At 39.3% G+C, this 18359-nt stretch overlaps 1 protein-coding gene across 1 annotated transcript; it reads left to right on the top strand.

The window, feature by feature from the left end:
- The first annotated feature begins 402 nt into the window (after window positions 1-402).
- Window positions 403-15876, top strand: NSRP1 (nuclear speckle splicing regulatory protein 1). Its single transcript, XM_068655767.1, has 7 exons — window positions 403-532; window positions 1320-1407; window positions 8541-8597; window positions 10242-10373; window positions 11266-11473; window positions 12130-12238; window positions 14182-15876. Exons 1-7 carry the CDS (start codon window positions 513-515, stop codon window positions 15218-15220), a joined length of 1653 nt encoding a protein of 550 aa, XP_068511868.1. The 5' UTR covers window positions 403-512; the 3' UTR covers window positions 15221-15876.
- Window positions 15877-18359: the final 2483 nt, after the last annotated feature.

Genomic DNA, 18359 nt, shown 5'->3' with positions numbered 1-18359 from the left:
TACTTCTACATGTGTTATGGAAAAGCCCCACAATTTTAATATACAAAGGGAAAAAGCTGTCTTATTGGGATAAAGCCTGAGATTACAGCAAACTTGACCGTCTGCCGCAAGATTTCATCTTTGCAATAACGCTTCTTACGGCAGAACCGCTTCTTTAATAAAATTTGATAAAATTGGGGGAAATTAAACTCCTCTTTCTTCACTCGGCCACAGGCAGCGCCGCCAGGGGCCCGGTGCCCCCCCCCCCCCCCAGCCCGCCGCGAAGGGCGCTTCAGCGCGGTGCGGGCCGGCCGCTCCCCGATCGGCACTTTCGCCACTCGCCAAAAAGGCCTTTAAAAAAAAAAATAACCGTCCCCGTTCCTTCCGGGCCCGTTCCCCGTTTCTCCGCAGGAGCGGGGCCGGGTCTCGGTACGGCGCTGAGGCGCCGGGGTGAGCCGGGATGGGGGCTCTGAGCCGTGAGGAATCTGCGGCACCCGAACGGCGGCGGCGGCTGTGACGGAGCGCGGCCCAAGATGGCGGCGGCCGGCAGGCAGTGAGTGCGGGCGGGCCAAGGGGGGCTCGGGGGGTCGCAGGGGGCCGGGGCGAGCCCCGCACAGCCCCCGAGGGGGGGTTTCCTCGACCCTACCGCGGGGCAGCTCCCGCAGCCCTGCCCTGCCGGCCTGAGCCGGAGCGCGGGCAGCTCCGTGAGGCGATGTTTGTGGCACCGCGCGCTGTGGAGAGCCCTGTGGGGGGCTCAGGGGAAGGGTGAGGGGAGAGGCGGGCCTGGGTTAGGGGCTCAAGCCTTGACACGACTGCAGGGGGTGTTTCTGAGCGTAAAAATGCGCCGTGTTCGCACCAGGGCCTGAAATGTGCAGTTAGGTGGTGTCTGGGTGATGTGAGCGGGCTGCAGGCCGCGGCCCCTGCTGCTGCTGCCTCAGGGGGTGGGCTGCGGGTTGGTGCCACACGGGGTGGGTTCACGGCCACAGAACAGCTCGTGTGGGGGGAAACCTGCAGCTTGGGCAACAGGGGCTGTGTACTGCTCCGAGCAGGGGAAAAACAAAGCGTCACATAGGGAACTCAGGGCTGGAGGGGTTTGTGGCATGATTTAGGAAGGTAATTTTAGTCAGAAACACGGGAAAAGACAACCACAGCCATGGGAGAAGCTGGCGGGTGTGTGGCGATGCTGAGCACGCTGCTGGAAATCCTGCTCAGATCTGTATTCAAAACGTTACACTGATGCTGACCTTTGTTTCTAAAATTGTGAGGAGTAGGTTTCTGATTTGTAACCTCTGTGTTTTGCAACAAATATGTTAAAGGTAACTTTTAATGTTTTTCCCTAGGTATGGGCTCATTATGCCCAAGAAAATGCAGCAGAAGAGTCTCGTTTCCAGCAAACTCTCCGTGTTCGCAGATGACTCTGATGAAGAGGTCAGTTCAACAATTTTCTTCCCAAATATGCCTCGTTTTCTGCAAACAATTTGTTTACAACCATAATGCCTTCATCAGCATCTAGCAGCAGTATTATGATATTTATTATCACTTGGAATTTGGGTGTGAAATGTGATCTGTTTTCTTTAGTGCAACTTAAAGGTAAGTGATTACTTCACTGTTAATTTCTGACAACTCTTCCAAAAGTTCATCAAATTTATATTTGCAAGAGTTAACAGCAACTAGCTCATAGGTTTGTTGGTTACCTAGGTGATTATGTCTACAAACAGAACAGCCAGGAGCAAGCAACAGTTGTTTCTCAAATATTAACAGCTGTTAAGTGTGTTGTATCCTTTAGATTATTCCACACAGTTTCAATATAATTGATTTATTGTTGGTACTCACTTTAAACAAAAGCAAAGCTGTACAAACTAAAAGTTTTAAAGAAAAAAAAGGCAACGAAACACACAATCCCTGCAATAACATATGTACAGCTTTTCAGTGACCGCAGAGTTTATTGATATTCTGTGATGTATGGCAATATTGCATGATGTTGATAGTGTTATTTTATATAGTTATCTTTATTTTTTTAAGCCTTACCTTAAAAATACTAGCTTTCTACCTGATCCAGTAGATGGTGCTGTCCGCAATAAAAATTACACTTCTGGATGTACTGCTCTACACATGGGGCCATCCAAGAACTGGCTCGGAGTGTATGCTGGTTTGAACACTTACAGATACTCAACTTCTTAAACAGAATTTTTGAAGATTTTAGAGCCAGTAGTTTCATAGCTTACAAGAAAAGGATAGAATTGTGGAGAGGAGCTCCCTACACAGATAAGAGATATGGTTACAATTTCTTTCTCTGTTTCTGGAGATAAAGTTACAATTTGCTGGGTAATATCAAGCAGCAATTACCTGTGATTATTGAATCATTATGCACAGTGTAATCATAATACATGAATATTAACCTTTTTTTCCTCCAAAACCCAGAAAATGCTCTTTCTATTGTGTAGTTGAAAAACCAATGCTAATAAAGCATCAAATAACCTTTGTTGGTCTCTGACTCCTAGTATCAAAACATTTTTAATGAACTAGCAGTTGTTATTTTTTGTCATATTTCTATGACAAATTGAGCAATTCCCAACCTTTGTGAGAGGTTGCGTCCAGAAAGTCGCTGCTGAAGATGTCTGAGTTCCCTTTACACAGTGCGTGAGAGGACTGAGAGGTTTCTCAGTAATATCCACTCAACCCCAGACATGAAACTGCAGCTTATAGGAAGCACAGAGGACAGGAACATGTCTGAAATCCCCTTCCTTTCCTCATTTAGCTGCTCTCCTCAGTACTACGGGGAGGTGTGTCCCTCCAACAGCTCACAGCTGGCAGCAGGGCTCTAAAGAGAGGCTTTCCTTCAAACACAGCTGGTGGATATGATGGGGATCCACTATCCTCAGTGCCAGGAGCACTTTCCCTTTCTGTGGCAGTATGGGGTTTGGTATCCTTCTCAGCATCAAGGGACTGACCCCACATTTTCCAGATCCCAAGAACTGAATTAATCTGTTGTCATTAAACATTAAATGGTAGGACTGGGAACCCTTAGTGGGTGAGGCGTGACTTGCATATTTTCTATTTCTGAATTTTCTCTTTTTAATATCTCAACACGAAAGTAAAATAATGCTAATAATAATATTGGTAATAATAACAACGTGTGTTGGTGTCAGCTAACTTGTAGCTTAACAGATCAAGTATCGTTCCTTCCCGAAGAGCTGACATTCGCTACCAGGCTGCTCTACAGACTATTTAAAGTTGTCATGCACATCAGTATGGTACATACCCAGCAAAAAGTAATAATCTCATAACTGCCTTTATCAAAAAGGATCATTTTTTAAAAAGCAAAATTACTTTATTAGTTCAATAATAATTCCAGAGCTTTTCGAGATAAGGAGCAGCATTTGGGAGGGGTTTCATTTCCTGTCTGCTGCCTTATCAGTCAGAACTACATCTCAAATGTCTGGAGATTATGTATTTTTAACTGAACTCTAATAAAGTTTGTGCTGGGAAATCTGCACACCTGACTTGGTCTGTGATTATATATTAGATACCAAACTTTCAGTCCTTTTTTTTTTTTTAAAAAAAAATGCTACTATGCATATTTCATTAAGATTTTGCCTGTACTCTTGCTGAAGGAATTCAAAATATGATCATTTTTACTGTGACTAAGTACGTTAGTGGATGTTAGTCGCTGATGAAGATATTCTTTGGGTTAGTTCACAACAAGAACACCTTGGATAGAAATTTTACTTAAAATAAATTTTCCCAGTGTTGAGTGGCAAAAAGAAAAACCAGGTGATTACAGTTATTTCTAGACAACGTAGTCTTGAATTACTTGCCTTCAAAATGAGGAACTGTTACTGTTTTAAAAACTGGAGGGAAGGTTATCCCTAGGAAAACCTGTTATAGAGAACAGATGTTACATCAGCAAACTATGAGATGTCAGAATTAAGCTTCTATTCTGGTGTACCGTTACTTGCTGTATATCCATTTTCTCCCAAAATATTATCCCAAAATATTCATGCACTGTGCTTTCAGAGGTGGCTTGTCAGTGTTCCCAGTGCACTGTTCTGTGTTCTGTTTTGTATTTGGAATTTAGTGGAAAGTATCACTGTGTAAATGGAGGCTCATTTTGCAGCGTGTACGTGTAGACTCAAATTTTTATTTTTGCTTACAGTTCCTTTCAAAAAGGACACTGTGACTGATAAAAAGAGCGGAGAAGTCAGTAGAGTAACAATAATGACTGGAGTTTATGCAGCAGTTTGCATGCAGGATAAGACTAAACAGACTGAGGGGCTCTTAGCTCACTGACAGAAAGGAAGTGGAGAGGAATAGTTCCCAAGGAAGCATGTAAAATCAAAAATGATTCAGAGAAAGTAAAGTGATTTTGCTATTTCTCATAACATGAGCAGTAGGGGATCTAAAGGAATGACCAAGAAGCAGGTTTCATCTAAACACAAGGAAGTTGTTTTTCTCCACACAATGTCTAATTAAGTTGTGGAACTCGCTGCCACAGGATATTGTGGCATGGCCAAAGCTATAAATGGGTTCAGGAATGGATTCGTCAAATCAGGGGATGCTGCTGGTGTCAAACAATGGTCCAGGTGCATCCTCCATCTCAGGAAGCCCCAAGACTCCTAGTTGCTGGAAGCTGGGTGGGTATGCCAAGGAAAGCTAGTTCTGTACGGGAGTTATTTTACACATTCTGTCTCGTCGCCTTGTACCAGTCACCATGGCTTGTACAGTGTATGATTTGAGGTGAATCTGTTGTCTGAGTTCTTTCCTTTTTCATTGCCAAGGTGAGATGGGAGGAAGCAGAAACTACAGAGAGAAAGGGAAGAGCTGCAGATGAGACCTGAGATGTGGGAAGACGGATGTTCTGGTGGGAGGGCAGAGAAAACATGTGGAACCCCCCTTTTTAGGTGCTGGATTTTTGAACTTTGAATTGTGCTTTTTGTATAAAGCTGCAAATGGTTTGCAGTGCTCTGTTAGAATTTGAACGCACCTGAGATGAGCTAAAAACATTGGTCTGTAGCTTCGATGTGTGACAGTGAGAAGTGTTCATAGATTGAGGCCATTTCTTTAACTGTTTTGTGTGTTTGTGGGTTGTTTTTTTTTTTTTAACCTTTTTGTTTGCATCTAAGCTTTCTTCCATGGCCTTGTAGAGCTGGTAAACTGTAGAGACTCATTTTTAAGTTTCTTTATTATTATTTTTTTAAGTTTATTTATCTTTTTGTTTGGGTTCTACGCAAATCAAAGGATAGGGTTAAACCATCTTTTCCTTCTAGAAAATATTAAACTACAGGCTTTGTGCTTCTGAAGAATAGCTTGACTTCAGGGAAAGAGAAAGTAGGAGACAGATTGCTGAGCTTCTGGGGCCTTTAATAAATGGGCAGTTGATAAGTAAAAACAATACAAAAGAACAGGAAGTTCTCATCTATCAGAGCTCATAGCACAACAGGAAATTGTCAACCATAAACCATTAGGGAAGGTGTTTGTTTTCTATAAACCTGCCGCTGTTCTAGGCAAACATATCACAGGTGGACTTCTTTACAATTACATGTACAATAATGAGGATTATATATTACTTTTGTGTTTGTGTAATCTTTGTAGATCAACACATTCATTTCATGTAGGCTGACAAGGAAAATGTTCTGAGCAGCGTCTGAAATATTTCAGTGGAATAAAGCTCACTTTGTCACTAGGGCCGTGGGGTCTGTTCTGTCTGTTACCGAGCCTTTGCTTTCTGCCATAACACAGAGGAAACTCCTTGGTGTTCAGGCACCTTTTTGGAAAGCCAGTGTGAGAGTGACAGAAGAATGCTGCAGTGGTGACTCTTAATGTCAAGCAGAGTGACATCGTCCTCCCTGCAATCCAGGAGGAAATCTGGAAATCCAGGTCTTGTGTTAAATGTTGGCGTGTGTTCCACTGCCAAGTTAAAATTGTCATTTATATGAAGGAAATCACACTATTCAGATACAGTATTTTTAGAAAAAAGCATACAATGTAAAAATTACATACAGTACTGTAAATATTTCTCAACATTAGCTCTGCAATCCTGAGAGCTAGAGGGAAATACTGATGGCTGAAGCCAGGAGTCTTGTTGGGTGTTACAACCAAATAATCCACTATCCCGAATTTAGCGGATGCTGTCAGGGGGTACCGTACCTACTTCTCCCAGCACTGACAGTGTTGCCTTAGCACCCTTTTTTCCTCTTGCTGAGCTTGGAATTGCTTGGTACTGCTTGGACATAGTAAATTTCTGGATATTTTTTTTAGACAGGACTACACAGAAGCTTGGAGATCTTGTTACCATTTGTGCTTTGCCTAGCAGAAAAAAAAACATGTAGAGGTGATCCCTCTATGTACCTGTTAGTTAGACCCCCACTATCAATCCTAACCACACAACATAGGTGGCAGAGAGCCCAAAACCACTCTCTTCCTTTGTTTTTTGTGAAATTTGGCATCTGAGTAAAGGACAGACAGCTGAGAATTTGTGATTCCAATTTTCTTCTGCCCAAAGAAGGCAAAATTGAGGGACTGCTCAGCACGGGGGTAGCTGTGGATCACACAGAGTGTTGCCCACTTGACAAATCAAGCAGGTAGGGTGTTTGAGGGGGTGATAATGGGAATAAAGAGACAGAGGGCACAAAGTCACATAAAATGAGAGTCCATTAATTCTGCTGCTTATGGCACAACTTGTTCTGTTTCTGAAATTAAGCAGTGACAAAGATTTGAACTGTTTACAGTCTGTCATGTAGTAAATTATGGAAAAGCTCTTGGGCGTCTTTCCTTGTTGACCCATCTGTTAAAACTTCAATAGCATAAGAAAAAGAGGTCATGACACGTTATTACTAGTAAGCATCAGGTGAAATTCAGAGCCCTCTTGATAAGGGAATCTGTTTGGGTTTGCCTTGTGCTAGTTTTGTTTGATTTCAGAAGATCCTAGTCACTGTTTCAGGCTCCCCGCTAGTTGGTTTTCAGCTTAATTTTATTAAGAGCTGATTACACAGTCTCTTCTCTTTTTAGAAAGAGAGAGAGTGTGCTCCAAGGTGGTGGGGCACTGGGACAGGCTGCCCAGAGAAGCTGTGGATGCCCCAGCCCTGGGACAGGTTGGATGGGGCTTTGGGCAGCCTGCTTGAGTGGGAGGTGGCAGGGGCTTGGGACTGGGTGGGCTTTGAGGTCCCTTCCACCCCAAACTGTGCTGTGATTCTGTGAATCCACGTACTAGTCAAAGTCACAAAGCTTGGGAAGCTGCCAAAACGCAAGAGGATTTTTTCCTTCCTATTTCTGCTTTTTAAGATGAAGCGATATCTAATTACATAAACAAGGATAGGAGTCCTGACATTTATAGAACGTCTGTTTAATAAACAGTCTTATCTCTTGGTTCAGAAAAGAAGGATATGCAGTCTAGTTCAACACTAATTAAAAGACAAAACTAAATAAAACTCAGTTCTGTTTTTTGTTTGTTCGTTTCTGTTATTTGTTTTTAGAAAGTATGCTGATTAGGGAATGTTTTCAGTAGTGGATACGTGTTTTTCTTGGGGAAGATTAGTATTGCTGCTTTCTAGCTTACTTATCTTGAAATATTATCCATTAATGCCTGAAGTACATGCTGCTCAAAACAGCAACATTCTTGTTTTTAAAAATACAGAATTAACGATACTGATCAAACTTGAAATATTGCCAAATCCTTTCGGATATTTCTATGAATGCAGTTCTCCTGTGGGGTTGTCACTAAGAATGTCTGCTCGGCACGGCCACTTCTCTGTTGAAATTTACACACGGGAATATACTCTGAACAGCGCCTATTTCACAGAGTATTAGAAATATAATTCAAAAATCATTGAGAATATTTATCCTTCTGTATTCTTAAGTACAGTTTGCAAGAACATTAAAACGGTTTTGATACATAAATTGGTAGGAGGATATAATTCCAGTTTTTGTTGATTTGGGGTGGTCTGTGTTTTCCTTTTTTTTTTTTCTTAGCAACAACGGAAAGAAGCTCAGTGTTTGTAAGAGTGCACAGGTGTATCACAAGCATTATCTCTTAGGAATCTGCTTCGGTTCTTGCCTTAGATACCCTTTCTTGGGTGTTTTGACTCCTGATGTGCTAGCTTCGTGCACCAGTAGACTGACGCTGCAGTGGAGGGACATGGCTTTTCTATGAGTTTTTTGGCAGTGGTTGGAAAAAGACATTGGGACAAAACAATTTCCACAAACCTCACGTCCCTGAGCATTTCTTGAGCAGAGACTGCTTGGTTAGTGAAATAGCAGGAAATTATTTGTAGCTTTTGAGATACGCTGTTTGTAAAATCATGTTCTTAAACTCATCATCATTTTTATAAAAGACATACACGTATGTTGAGGTAGGGCAGTATTTTGCTCACGGAGAAGGCTGATTCATTGTATGCTTATGAATAAACTTTTAGCTTTTCTTGCTTATGGAAAAATGCTGATGGAGTGAGAGACTGCCTAATGTAAGGAGACTGTTTAGATACCTGTTCATTAAAATGGCAGAAAAATAATGTGAGCTGCATCAATGTAATTAATTTTATTTCTGCAATGTTTTTTTCTTACAGCCATCTGTTGGTGAAAGTCTTCAGAAAGAAGCATTGAAAAAACAAGTGATGAAACAGGTAAGGTGCAGTGGAGACTCTTCATGCCCATGGCAAATTTGGAAATGACTGCATTTACTATCTGCAGAGATATGGTAGTTTTACCTGGTTTTGGTTGTTTGTCTTCAGGCCAGCAGCCAGTTCAGCACAGATTCAGTCACACACGTTTTCTTTGCTGGCAAAGGTGCCAGAAATTCCAGCTAAGAATAAGAAATTCTTGCTCCTGTCCTTTTACTCTTGCACCTTTGTGTTGGAATAGTGGCCTGTGAACCTATGCTGCTACAGAGACCTGTGAAACAAGCAGCCTGACAGTGCAGACCTAAAAGCAGGGCTGTGGTCAGAGGAGTAAATGGGACACAGGGAAGACAAAAAAAAAAAAAAAACACCACAAAAAAACCCTCGATGGAGTGAGTGAAGCTGAGGAGCTTTCTAATCTGGCTTTGCCAGTGACATCAATGTATATGGATGTGCATTTTAATCTGTTTTTTGCTGTATTGATAAAATGTGTTCCCTTCCTAAACTTCCTCCATAAATTGTTTGCCAGTGTGTTAGTTTTTTTTCAGTTCTTTATGTGGTAATGTATCCCAAAATGCACTGCCGTATATCCTGCTGATTCCGCACATCCTGCAGGCAGTGCGCTTCCCAATTTTTCTGAAGTATACTTGAAAAGACAAAGGAAGTGAGAAAGTCCTTTACTAGTTTTTGGCCTCCTGTCTTGACTGAATGAAAATATAACTCAAATTATATGGTTTGTATTTAAGTGCGATTAGAATCATGGAATCAAATAGAATGTGATTCTATTTTTTACTGCAGTTACAGAATGAAATTTACTATCCTAATTCTAGGCTTCCACACAGATGTCTTTCAAAGATAAGACTCGTTGTAATCAAGATGGTTTTTTTGTTACTCTGGTCAACAGATTAAGGATGTTATAAAATGTTTTTTTTTAAACTTTACCAGTAGGGAAATGCTCATGATTATTTTCCAGAAGCATAATAATTGGAATCTAAAGTGTTCTAAATATGGAAAGATAAAATTGTAACCAATTACGTTTCCCATTTTATTAAATAATTGCAGAAACATAATTGTGTATTTTCAGAGTTAGAGTTACCCTTTAAAAAATTCCTCGTGGTTTTATAATTTCATGCATTGCTCTTCGCAGCATAAAATTTCTTTAAACATGAAATTCTCAGCGCCTTTCCTCCAGCAAAGATTTTCTTTTGGTTTTGTGGGCAAGATCATTCTTTTTTTAGGTTCTTGCTATAACCAGAGTAGCTGTAGAACTGCCTAATGAGCGGTCTATGACTGAGGTTTAACACAGAGCTGGTCATAACTTGAAACAGTAAAAAATTAAGTTTAATCAATACAAAGCAAAGCTTGTATTATGGCATAAAATGCATTTATGTTTTTAGTTTCTCAAATTGTTTTATTTGTAGAATGTAATGTTAAAAAGTGTTGTTGTTTTTGTTGTTTTTTTAATATTTAAATATATGCCAATAGTGGGCCTGTGACTGTAATTGAGGAGTAAGTTATACAGAAGAAACATGAGTTTTACTTTTAAAAAAAGCTATGGAAGACATAGTTAGAAGGAAAAAGATATTTATGCATCATTCATTTAACATATTCGTGATTCATTCCTTTATCTTCTGTTTTGTTTTGTTTTAGACTAAATTGGAAATTCAGAAAGCTTTGTCGGAAGATGCTACAGTGTATGAGTATGACAGTATTTATGATGAAATGCAGCAGAAGAAGAAAGAAAATAATGCCAGAATGTTATCAGGAAACGATGACAAAAAGGTCGATACTTGAAAATGTATGCTGTCTGTCTTATCTCTGTGTGCTTGGAATAACTACAGTCGCTTAACTTCTAAGCTTTGCCAAATTCATTCTCTAATTTTGTTACCTAAGCTAGTAATTTGCAACAATTTTGGTAGAACTACTGGTTCATCAGATACTTCAGAGTACTCAGGAGAGCAGCAGACTGCAAGTTTCCCACCCAACTTAGGATGTCTAGCATATCTTTCTCTATTTCTTAAGAGACTGTTATGGTGGGATAATAGGGTTAGAGGCAATGGGCCCTGCAGCAGTATGACTTCTGGTAATAAAGGACAATGAACATAAATTGTCCCTTCTTGCTCACTGGTGTGCTCACAGGAAACCTGTCAGCAGACTAAAGTAATTACCTTTCGCTGGTGAAATATGAGCCAGTTTTCACAGCCCAATGCCTAATTTCAAAGCATTGCAGAATTATCCTGACAAGTGATATTTTTGTTTTTACTTATTCTGTTTTGTTTGAAAGGGCTTGTCAGGTTATGGGGATATAAAAGAAAGTTTTCTACTCCCTTACGTAAGTAGAAAGGCAAGACTTTACAAGACAGAAGACAGGGTTGAGAAGTCAAAAAAAAAAAAAAAAAAGATTTAGTTTCACTCAGACAAAAAGTCATCGTAGTCTGTCGGGCTGAATGTTTTCGTTGAATACAGCAACCTGTGATGTTATTGGGAAGCATACCACAGTAGTGACCTAAAAGAGGATGATAGTTTAAAACTGCTGTTGGTGTGAGAATGTTATACTAACTTCTGTCATTTTTTATCCCATTACAAACTTAATCAACATCAGTCCCAGTTTGTGTTTTCTTAGCCACCTTAATTATCTCTCAGCATTAAACTTTTTTTTTCCCTCCTATTTTAGCCCAGATACATCCACAATATCCTCAAAGCAGCAGAGATTAGAAAGAAGGAACAAGAAAAAAGAATGGAAAGAAAAATTCAGAAAGAGCGTGAAATGGAAGGAGAAGAATTTGCTCACAAAGAGGCTTTTGTGACTTCGGCCTATAAGAAGAAGCTGCAAGAGAGGGCTGAGGAGGAGGAAAGAGAAAAAAGACAGGCAGCTCTGGAGGGTGAGATTAACACTAAACCAGTATAATTGTTCTTAAAAAGAAGTATGCCTTGTACAAGATTTACAGCATTGTCATCTGGTCTTTCTGTAAGGCTTGATATAGTTTAAGTATAAAAAAGGAGCAGATAACAGACACTGAATCAGATCACGCTTTCCATCTGTTATTTTCCCTTGTGCAGGTCATTGAGAGCAGAAGCTCCTCCATTTGTGTGTCAGTACTATTTGGGCTTTAATTTTTGAGGAGGTTTCTCTTACTGAATTAAGACTTGTAAGCCTGGAGTACAATTACGCTTGCGCTCCCTAACCAGATATTCTGTAGTGTCACAGAAATAGGCTTAAAAATTAGAACGATAAATAGATGTTAGAATAACAAACAAAGCATGTTTGATCACTATGTAATCTCCTGCATTTTCAGCATCTTGAATAAGGTAATTCTGGTCTAGTGGACCTCTGTCTGTTCCAGCCTTCTTAAAGAGTGGCCTGCTATGAGGTCAGATTGGCTTGCGCAGAGCTTTTTGCACTCCAGGCTTAAAAACCTCCAGGTTTGCAATCCAGAGATTGCACTCTTGGTGTCTTTACCAATTGTGGATTATTATGTCTGATGAATATTTATGACACACTAAATCCAACCTTTTTTTTTTTTTTTTTTTCCCTTAGCATACTTGGATGTGACCAAACAGAAGGATCTCAGTGGATTTTACAGACATCTTTTAAACCAGACGGTAGGAGAAGAAGAGATGCCGAAATGCAGCTTCCGTGAAGCCAGGTACGATGCAATTCCAGAAAGCTTTCACATATAAAACAGCTTCTGGCTGATTGTGGTTCCAGACTTACTGGAATACAGCAAGAAATAGGGAATAGTATATCACACAGGTAGGGGTAACCTGATTACTTCATACATACAGCTAGTTAACAAAATTATTTGGAAAATGTCCAATGATTATCAATGATCTAGACTATAAGACAGCAACAAGGAGGACAGGGATATGGTTAAAAAGTGTCAGAGGACAGTCATACTTGTAACAGTACTTTATATTATTCTACCTATATTTACTTTGGTTTACATAGTATTTTGCAATCTGCATTAAGTTACATATTCTGAATCACGAAGGAGGCAAAAGGTAAAATAAAATAATGGGCACATAGAGGTAAGTCATAGGAAATGTTGATAGGAATTTCTTGAAAAAAATGTCGAACTCTAATACTATACTTATTGTACTAGATTATGTGTTTGGTATAAAGATGTGCCACCTATTGGAATTAATAGGAAAAGGTAGTGTAAAAGAAATAGGAAGTAAGAAATACCAACTGGAAGAAAAGCAGAACAGCTTCCTGAATTTAAGCAAAAAAGTGTGAAATTTGAGGCCACAGTTTCATCATCTCAGTCTTAAAGTATTAGTATACACATATGTTTGGAAAAACATCCTGTCCCTGGCTTCCACCAGCGAGAAAGACCTGCTTGATTTCAGTGGCTTACAAAGATTGCTACTGAGGTGGTTAAATGAATTTTGCTTTTTATGGTTTCTTCTTTTTTTTATTGATGCAATCTTTGTTATTCTCTTGAATCTGTGTAAAACAGTAGCAATAGCGTTTGTAGTGTAAGTAACAGCCTACGTAGTTTTCTGTTTGCTTTAATAGGTCTTTCAAAGCCTCTTCAGTAAAATGTGGTTTTCTACTGTGTAGAGATATCTGGAATGGTGGTTTCTTAATCTTGCATATTAAGGAAGTGTTTCTTTTGCAAGTTGTATATAAAATTAATTTGTGGGAAAGCCAATAGTACTTTAGATGGTGCTTCCAGAAAGCCTTTCGTGTGAGCTCCAGCTTATATTTTAATCTTTCTTAGGGTGGTACTGTAGGATACAGAGAGAACACAGCTTCACTTTCAGATCTCAGAATTTGCATTACATTCATTCTAGTTAATTGGGTTAATAAAGTAGATTATTGGATTTCCCAACTTAATTTTTTAGTCATTGTTCAAAAACTTTGAAGTATGCATCAAACATTCAATCTCTCTGGATGGTCTGCTGATTCATAAGAATTTACCACAGCCTGTAACTGCAGCCGTATGATTAGGAAGAGGAGACGCATGGCTTGTGTGTGATTAAACATGCATTTCCATCAGTCAGAAAAGAATGACGAAGCATAACTTTTTCTGCCCAGTTCCCAAATTTGTCCTTCATGGATTGTCTTTTTTGTTTGAGAATCTATGAGCTGTTAAGAAGTGTTACTTAGTCACAAGAATCAGAACTTCAGAAATACTGCAGTAAAAATCTACTACTTCTAATGGAAGCTATGTTCCTACTTCTGTGAACAAAAACACACAACGTGCTTCTTCTTTGGACAATTATTTGACGTGAATAGAAGAGTAAGTGCATAGGAAAAAATGTGTAGCTTGCCAGAAAGCTTATACAAGAACTCAAATCTCTGTTCTGTTCTTTAGAAGGAGACTGCAGATACTTAACCATACTCATTCTTTTAGATAAATTCATCAGCTTTCATTCACCAGTGAACCACATGCAGATTTTTAATAGAAATCATTTATGATGGATTCCTGGAACCTGAGCTACAGATAGATTTGCTTTCTTAGACTTCTCAGCAGCATCTTTTGTTTACAGTCTTGCTTAAGCCCTGACCAGAAGTCACTCTGTAGAAAAGTCTGAGATTTCAGGCTGTGTAACGTTTTTTCTCTTTTTTAACATAAAAATGTAGGATAAAGGAAGAAAAAACTAACACTAGTTATGAAGAATCCAACCAAAGGAACAAAGGCCCACATGAAAGGCAAAGGCTCAAGCCCCCTGCTAAGGAAGAGGATAATCCAGATGCTGATACCGACATAGGAAGTGATAGTAACGATGATGATAAGAGAAACAAGACTAGTAACGTAAATTTGAAAAAGAAGAAAATGAGAGACAGCTTTGTGAGCAGTGAAGAGGAGGCTAAACATCACAAGCACCAGAGGCATTCCAGGTCACCAAGTTCATCCAGTGTGGATGAAGAGCTGCGCACAAAAGCCCAGACAAATCATCAGACAAAGAGGGGAGAGAGCAGATCAGACAGAAGGGGAAGTGATGAACAATACAGGGAAAAGGATTACGAGAGAAGTAGGACCCATGAAAAGGATCACCATAGGGAAAAGGAAGAGCGGCATAGACATGGGGATCATGCTACTAAAGATAATTACAGAAGGAGAGAAGAACAAGATGATAAACAAAGGGGGAAGGAAAGAAAAGAGAGGGAGGGACATGGAAGAGAATGGAGGAAGGCAAAAGAGAGAGAGGAGAAGTGTTCAGAAAAGGAGCGAGAAAAAGAAAGAATAAGAAGTGGTAAAGATAGATCCAGCGATAGAGAGAAGGAGAGAGGAGAGAAATGCAGAGAAAAGGAAGATCATGTAAAGGAGAGGAGAGAGAAACATGGTAGTGATGAAAAACACAGAGACAGGAGGGAAAACAGCCCTGCATCTTTAGAAAAAGATGGAGAGAGAGATTTGGAAATGGAGAGGAAGGGAAAAGAGAGAGAGGTGGATGAGAAGAGGAGCTCCAGCTCTAGAAATTTGTCTGAGCAGAAACGTAAAGCTGGAGAAGAAGGGGAGAAAGAGGAGAAAGAACAAACACACAAAGCATCCGAGAGCATGAGCAAATTTGCCAAACGGAGCAATGAAGAGACAGTCATGTCAGCAAGGGACCGCTACTTGGCAAGGCAAATGGCACGTGTCAGTGCCAAAACTTACATTGAGAAAGAAGAAGATTAATGCCGCTGCGGTGGACAAAACCACTTGGTCTCTCAACCAAGAGGAAAATCCACTGCTGCATGGACTCTTGTACAGAAGTAAAAGTGTACCTTAGCTATTTATTCTTGGCTTTCATTTATAAATGTCTGTGCTCTATTAAAAACAAGAACATCTTTTGAAATGGATTAATGGATCAGTTGATAACGCACCCTTAGTTTATCCAGTCAAAGTATTAAATTTGTCTGAATCAATCCACCCTTGCCTGCAGTATCCTATCCCTGTTGTGTTTTATTTTTCATCTGAAGATTGTAGGAAGTTCTAAGAATGTTAAACAGAACAGCCTAAAGTGAGAATGCATCCACCAGGCAGCCCCTACTCCTCTCACCAGCTCAAGCAGAATGAGCTCTTTAAGCTCTTAATGCTTTACGGCTCTCAGGCCTTACCAAGAATTATCAATGCCCAGAGATGCTCCCAAAAATAGGAAACATACCTGTAACTAAGGAAGAAATGCCAGCAAAACAACCCAAACAACAATCCAGGAGATGTCTGTATGTAGTGTGATGGTTGGGAAGCTAAATGCAAATTGACGTACGGATTTTGTATATATATGTGTGGGCTTTGGTTTTAGGGACCTAATGTACAGAAATACTTAAATAAAGTGTAAGATATGTACTACATCTAATGTGCGGGTCTTTTTGAATGCTTGAGTTACTTTTTACTGGCAATAGCTTCATATTTTTTGTATGTGAAATAAGGTAAATGCATCCTTTTTCATGTATTGCAGTCACATTTGCTTGTTCTGCTGGAGGTAGTACTTTAGATTTATCACTCTGTCTGTTTAGGGGTTCATAAGCAAGAAATAAAGTTCTCTCCAAACTATAAATTGGTAAGTAGGCTATCTGGCAATGGGCATTGATTTTAGAATATTTTTTCACCAGTTTTCACAATGGTTTCTTTCACTTATTTTTTCAGTAAATCTCACTTTTGTCTCATAATAAGGTGAACTAAAAATAAATGTTTTTATAAGTGCCACAAAGATGATTTTGAACACTTAGATAATCAAAGTCATTTAAAGCAATCCTAGTTTCAGAACAAAGCCTATGACAATCAAATGTTTATATGGGAAATGATAACCCTTATTCCTGGCCAAGATTTTAAAATGTTATTCTTTTAAAATGATATTCTTTTTTCTCTCCAGATCCCTTTACATTATTTTCCAAAAAAACCTTTCTGATTTACTAATTCTTTTACTTCTGGGAATTTCTGTGGTGCTTTCTCAATTATGACTTCTGTAGCTCAGGTCTTGTGAGCTGATCGTTTGCTGCTAAGAGCGGGGAAACTTGAAATGTGTCATTTTAAGAAACTCATCGGGAAGGGCACGGTATGATTCACTTAACTGCAGTGGTTTGTAGTAGGAAGAACAGCTGAGTCATTTGTGTTTTTGTGTCCTAGTTTTAGTAAATGCTGCCAAAACTGTTGGGCTCCTTTTTGACATGTTATAAAATAACGTAGCTCAGAATAGAACCAATTGGAGTTCTGTTTGATCTGTATTTTCCCTTTTCCTTATGATGTGCTTATGTTTTCTTCGGTCGGGAAATATGCTAGGCTTATAAATAGGAAATACATAAGTAGAAATACTTGTGTTGGACTAATCCTCTTTCAAATTTTTTATTTATATTTTCCTAGATGAAGCTCCAAAAAAAAAAAAAAAGGCTTTGGCATTTTATCTTTTTGTCCTTTTCTTTTGCTACCATTTTGTTTTTACCTTGTCTTCTTACGTAAATAAATTGAGTAGCTAAGCATTTATTCCAAGTGTGGATCAGTTTGGTTTTGATGTTCTGTCTAAACAAATGTCACGCACATTGTTTTTTCTGTTGGAATAGAATGAAAGCGGAGTACTTAGCAGTGGAAAAGGTTCAGACAGCAAAGGAAATACTCTGCTTTTTGTCAAAGAGGCCTTAGTGGTGTAGTAAACTAGATTAATTTTTTCTTGGAATTCTTTTATCTTTGCTTTAAAAAGCTGGGAACTGCTGTGGGCCAGCTTGAAACTCCCCATAAGAGAGAGGCACAAGAGTCATCTACAGATGGATTATGAATATTAAATTTATTACAATAACAGTTTACAGTACAAGGCACATACTGATGACTTACACTCAGCTTGCAACACTTGTAACTAAACAGCCACATAAATTAATACAGATGCATCCATGAACAAGGTGGAGGGAATACCTAGTTCTGTACAGCTAAAGCTCCAGCCTAATTCTCTGCTTGAAAGGCAAATGCGTTCCTAATTTACCAGTTTCAGTAAGTCCCTTTTCACCGTTCATTATAGAGGGTGGGATATACTGGTGTGGTAGATAAGCAGAAGGTGAGTTGAAGAATTTTGTTCGCCTCAGTTTGAATTGCAGTGCAACCCGTTTGGTATCAGAACAACTATGTTTTGGCCAAAAAGAGTGTTTTATGTATGGCTGCTTGTTGGGCTACCTGATAAATATTGGTTACTGCAAATGGTTTCAGGTGGATATGTAAAAAGAAGAAAGGCAGATCAATGATAAATATAAATGAAATCAATTTCTCATTTTTTCAACTACTCGGCTAAACAGAGATACTAAGAAATTAATTTATCATAAGAAGATTTTGAAAACCTCAAACCAGCATGCCATCTAAAACAAAAAGAAGGGGAACTGAAGTACCTTGCAAAATCAGCTTTTTTAGAATGAAAACACAGATGTTTTTTATCTTTACATTATTCAAAAAAATAAAAGCCTTTTCAGTCTACTTCTTGAGGGCTTCCTTACCCCCCCAGGATTATCCTGGTGAAAAGAGAATAAAGATGTAACATCACTAGTGATCTTCTGGACTGCCTTCTTCTGAAAATATTTTTTTCCTGTGACTACATGTCTGCTTTGCTTTTTCTATCTCTCTTCAAATATTTTTAAAAGCTTTCATCTCTCATGGTACAGCTGTAGTCACAGTGCATTATTCTGTTTTTTTCAACTGACAAAATTCAAGCTGAGAGAACTTGCCCAGTTTTACACTGTGACTGTAACAGGAATCTATATTAAGATCGGGGCTTTTTGGCTGAGTTTTAATCCACTAGAAAAAAACTGGCATTTCTTGGGCAGTTTCCCAGCATTCTGTGCTAAATCCACCCAGAGAA

This window comes from Anas acuta, chromosome 19 (genome assembly GCF_963932015.1).
Source record: "Anas acuta chromosome 19, bAnaAcu1.1, whole genome shotgun sequence".
Taxonomy (NCBI): domain Eukaryota; kingdom Metazoa; phylum Chordata; class Aves; order Anseriformes; family Anatidae; genus Anas; species Anas acuta.
The sequence above is the reverse complement of the archived record's forward strand: the minus strand, read 5'-3'. Positions and strand labels throughout refer to the sequence as shown.

Bases quoted from the DNA above. Each gene is read 5' to 3' on its own strand.
- NSRP1 (XM_068655767.1), top strand. From the start codon at position 513: ATGGCGGCGGCCGGCAGGCA. The intron at 10,374-11,265 runs GTCGATACTTGA...CTCCTATTTTAG, and splicing joins CAGGAAACGATGACAAAAAG to CCCAGATACATCCACAATAT. The intron at 12,239-14,181 runs GTACGATGCAAT...ATAAAAATGTAG, and splicing joins TGCAGCTTCCGTGAAGCCAG to GATAAAGGAAGAAAAAACTA.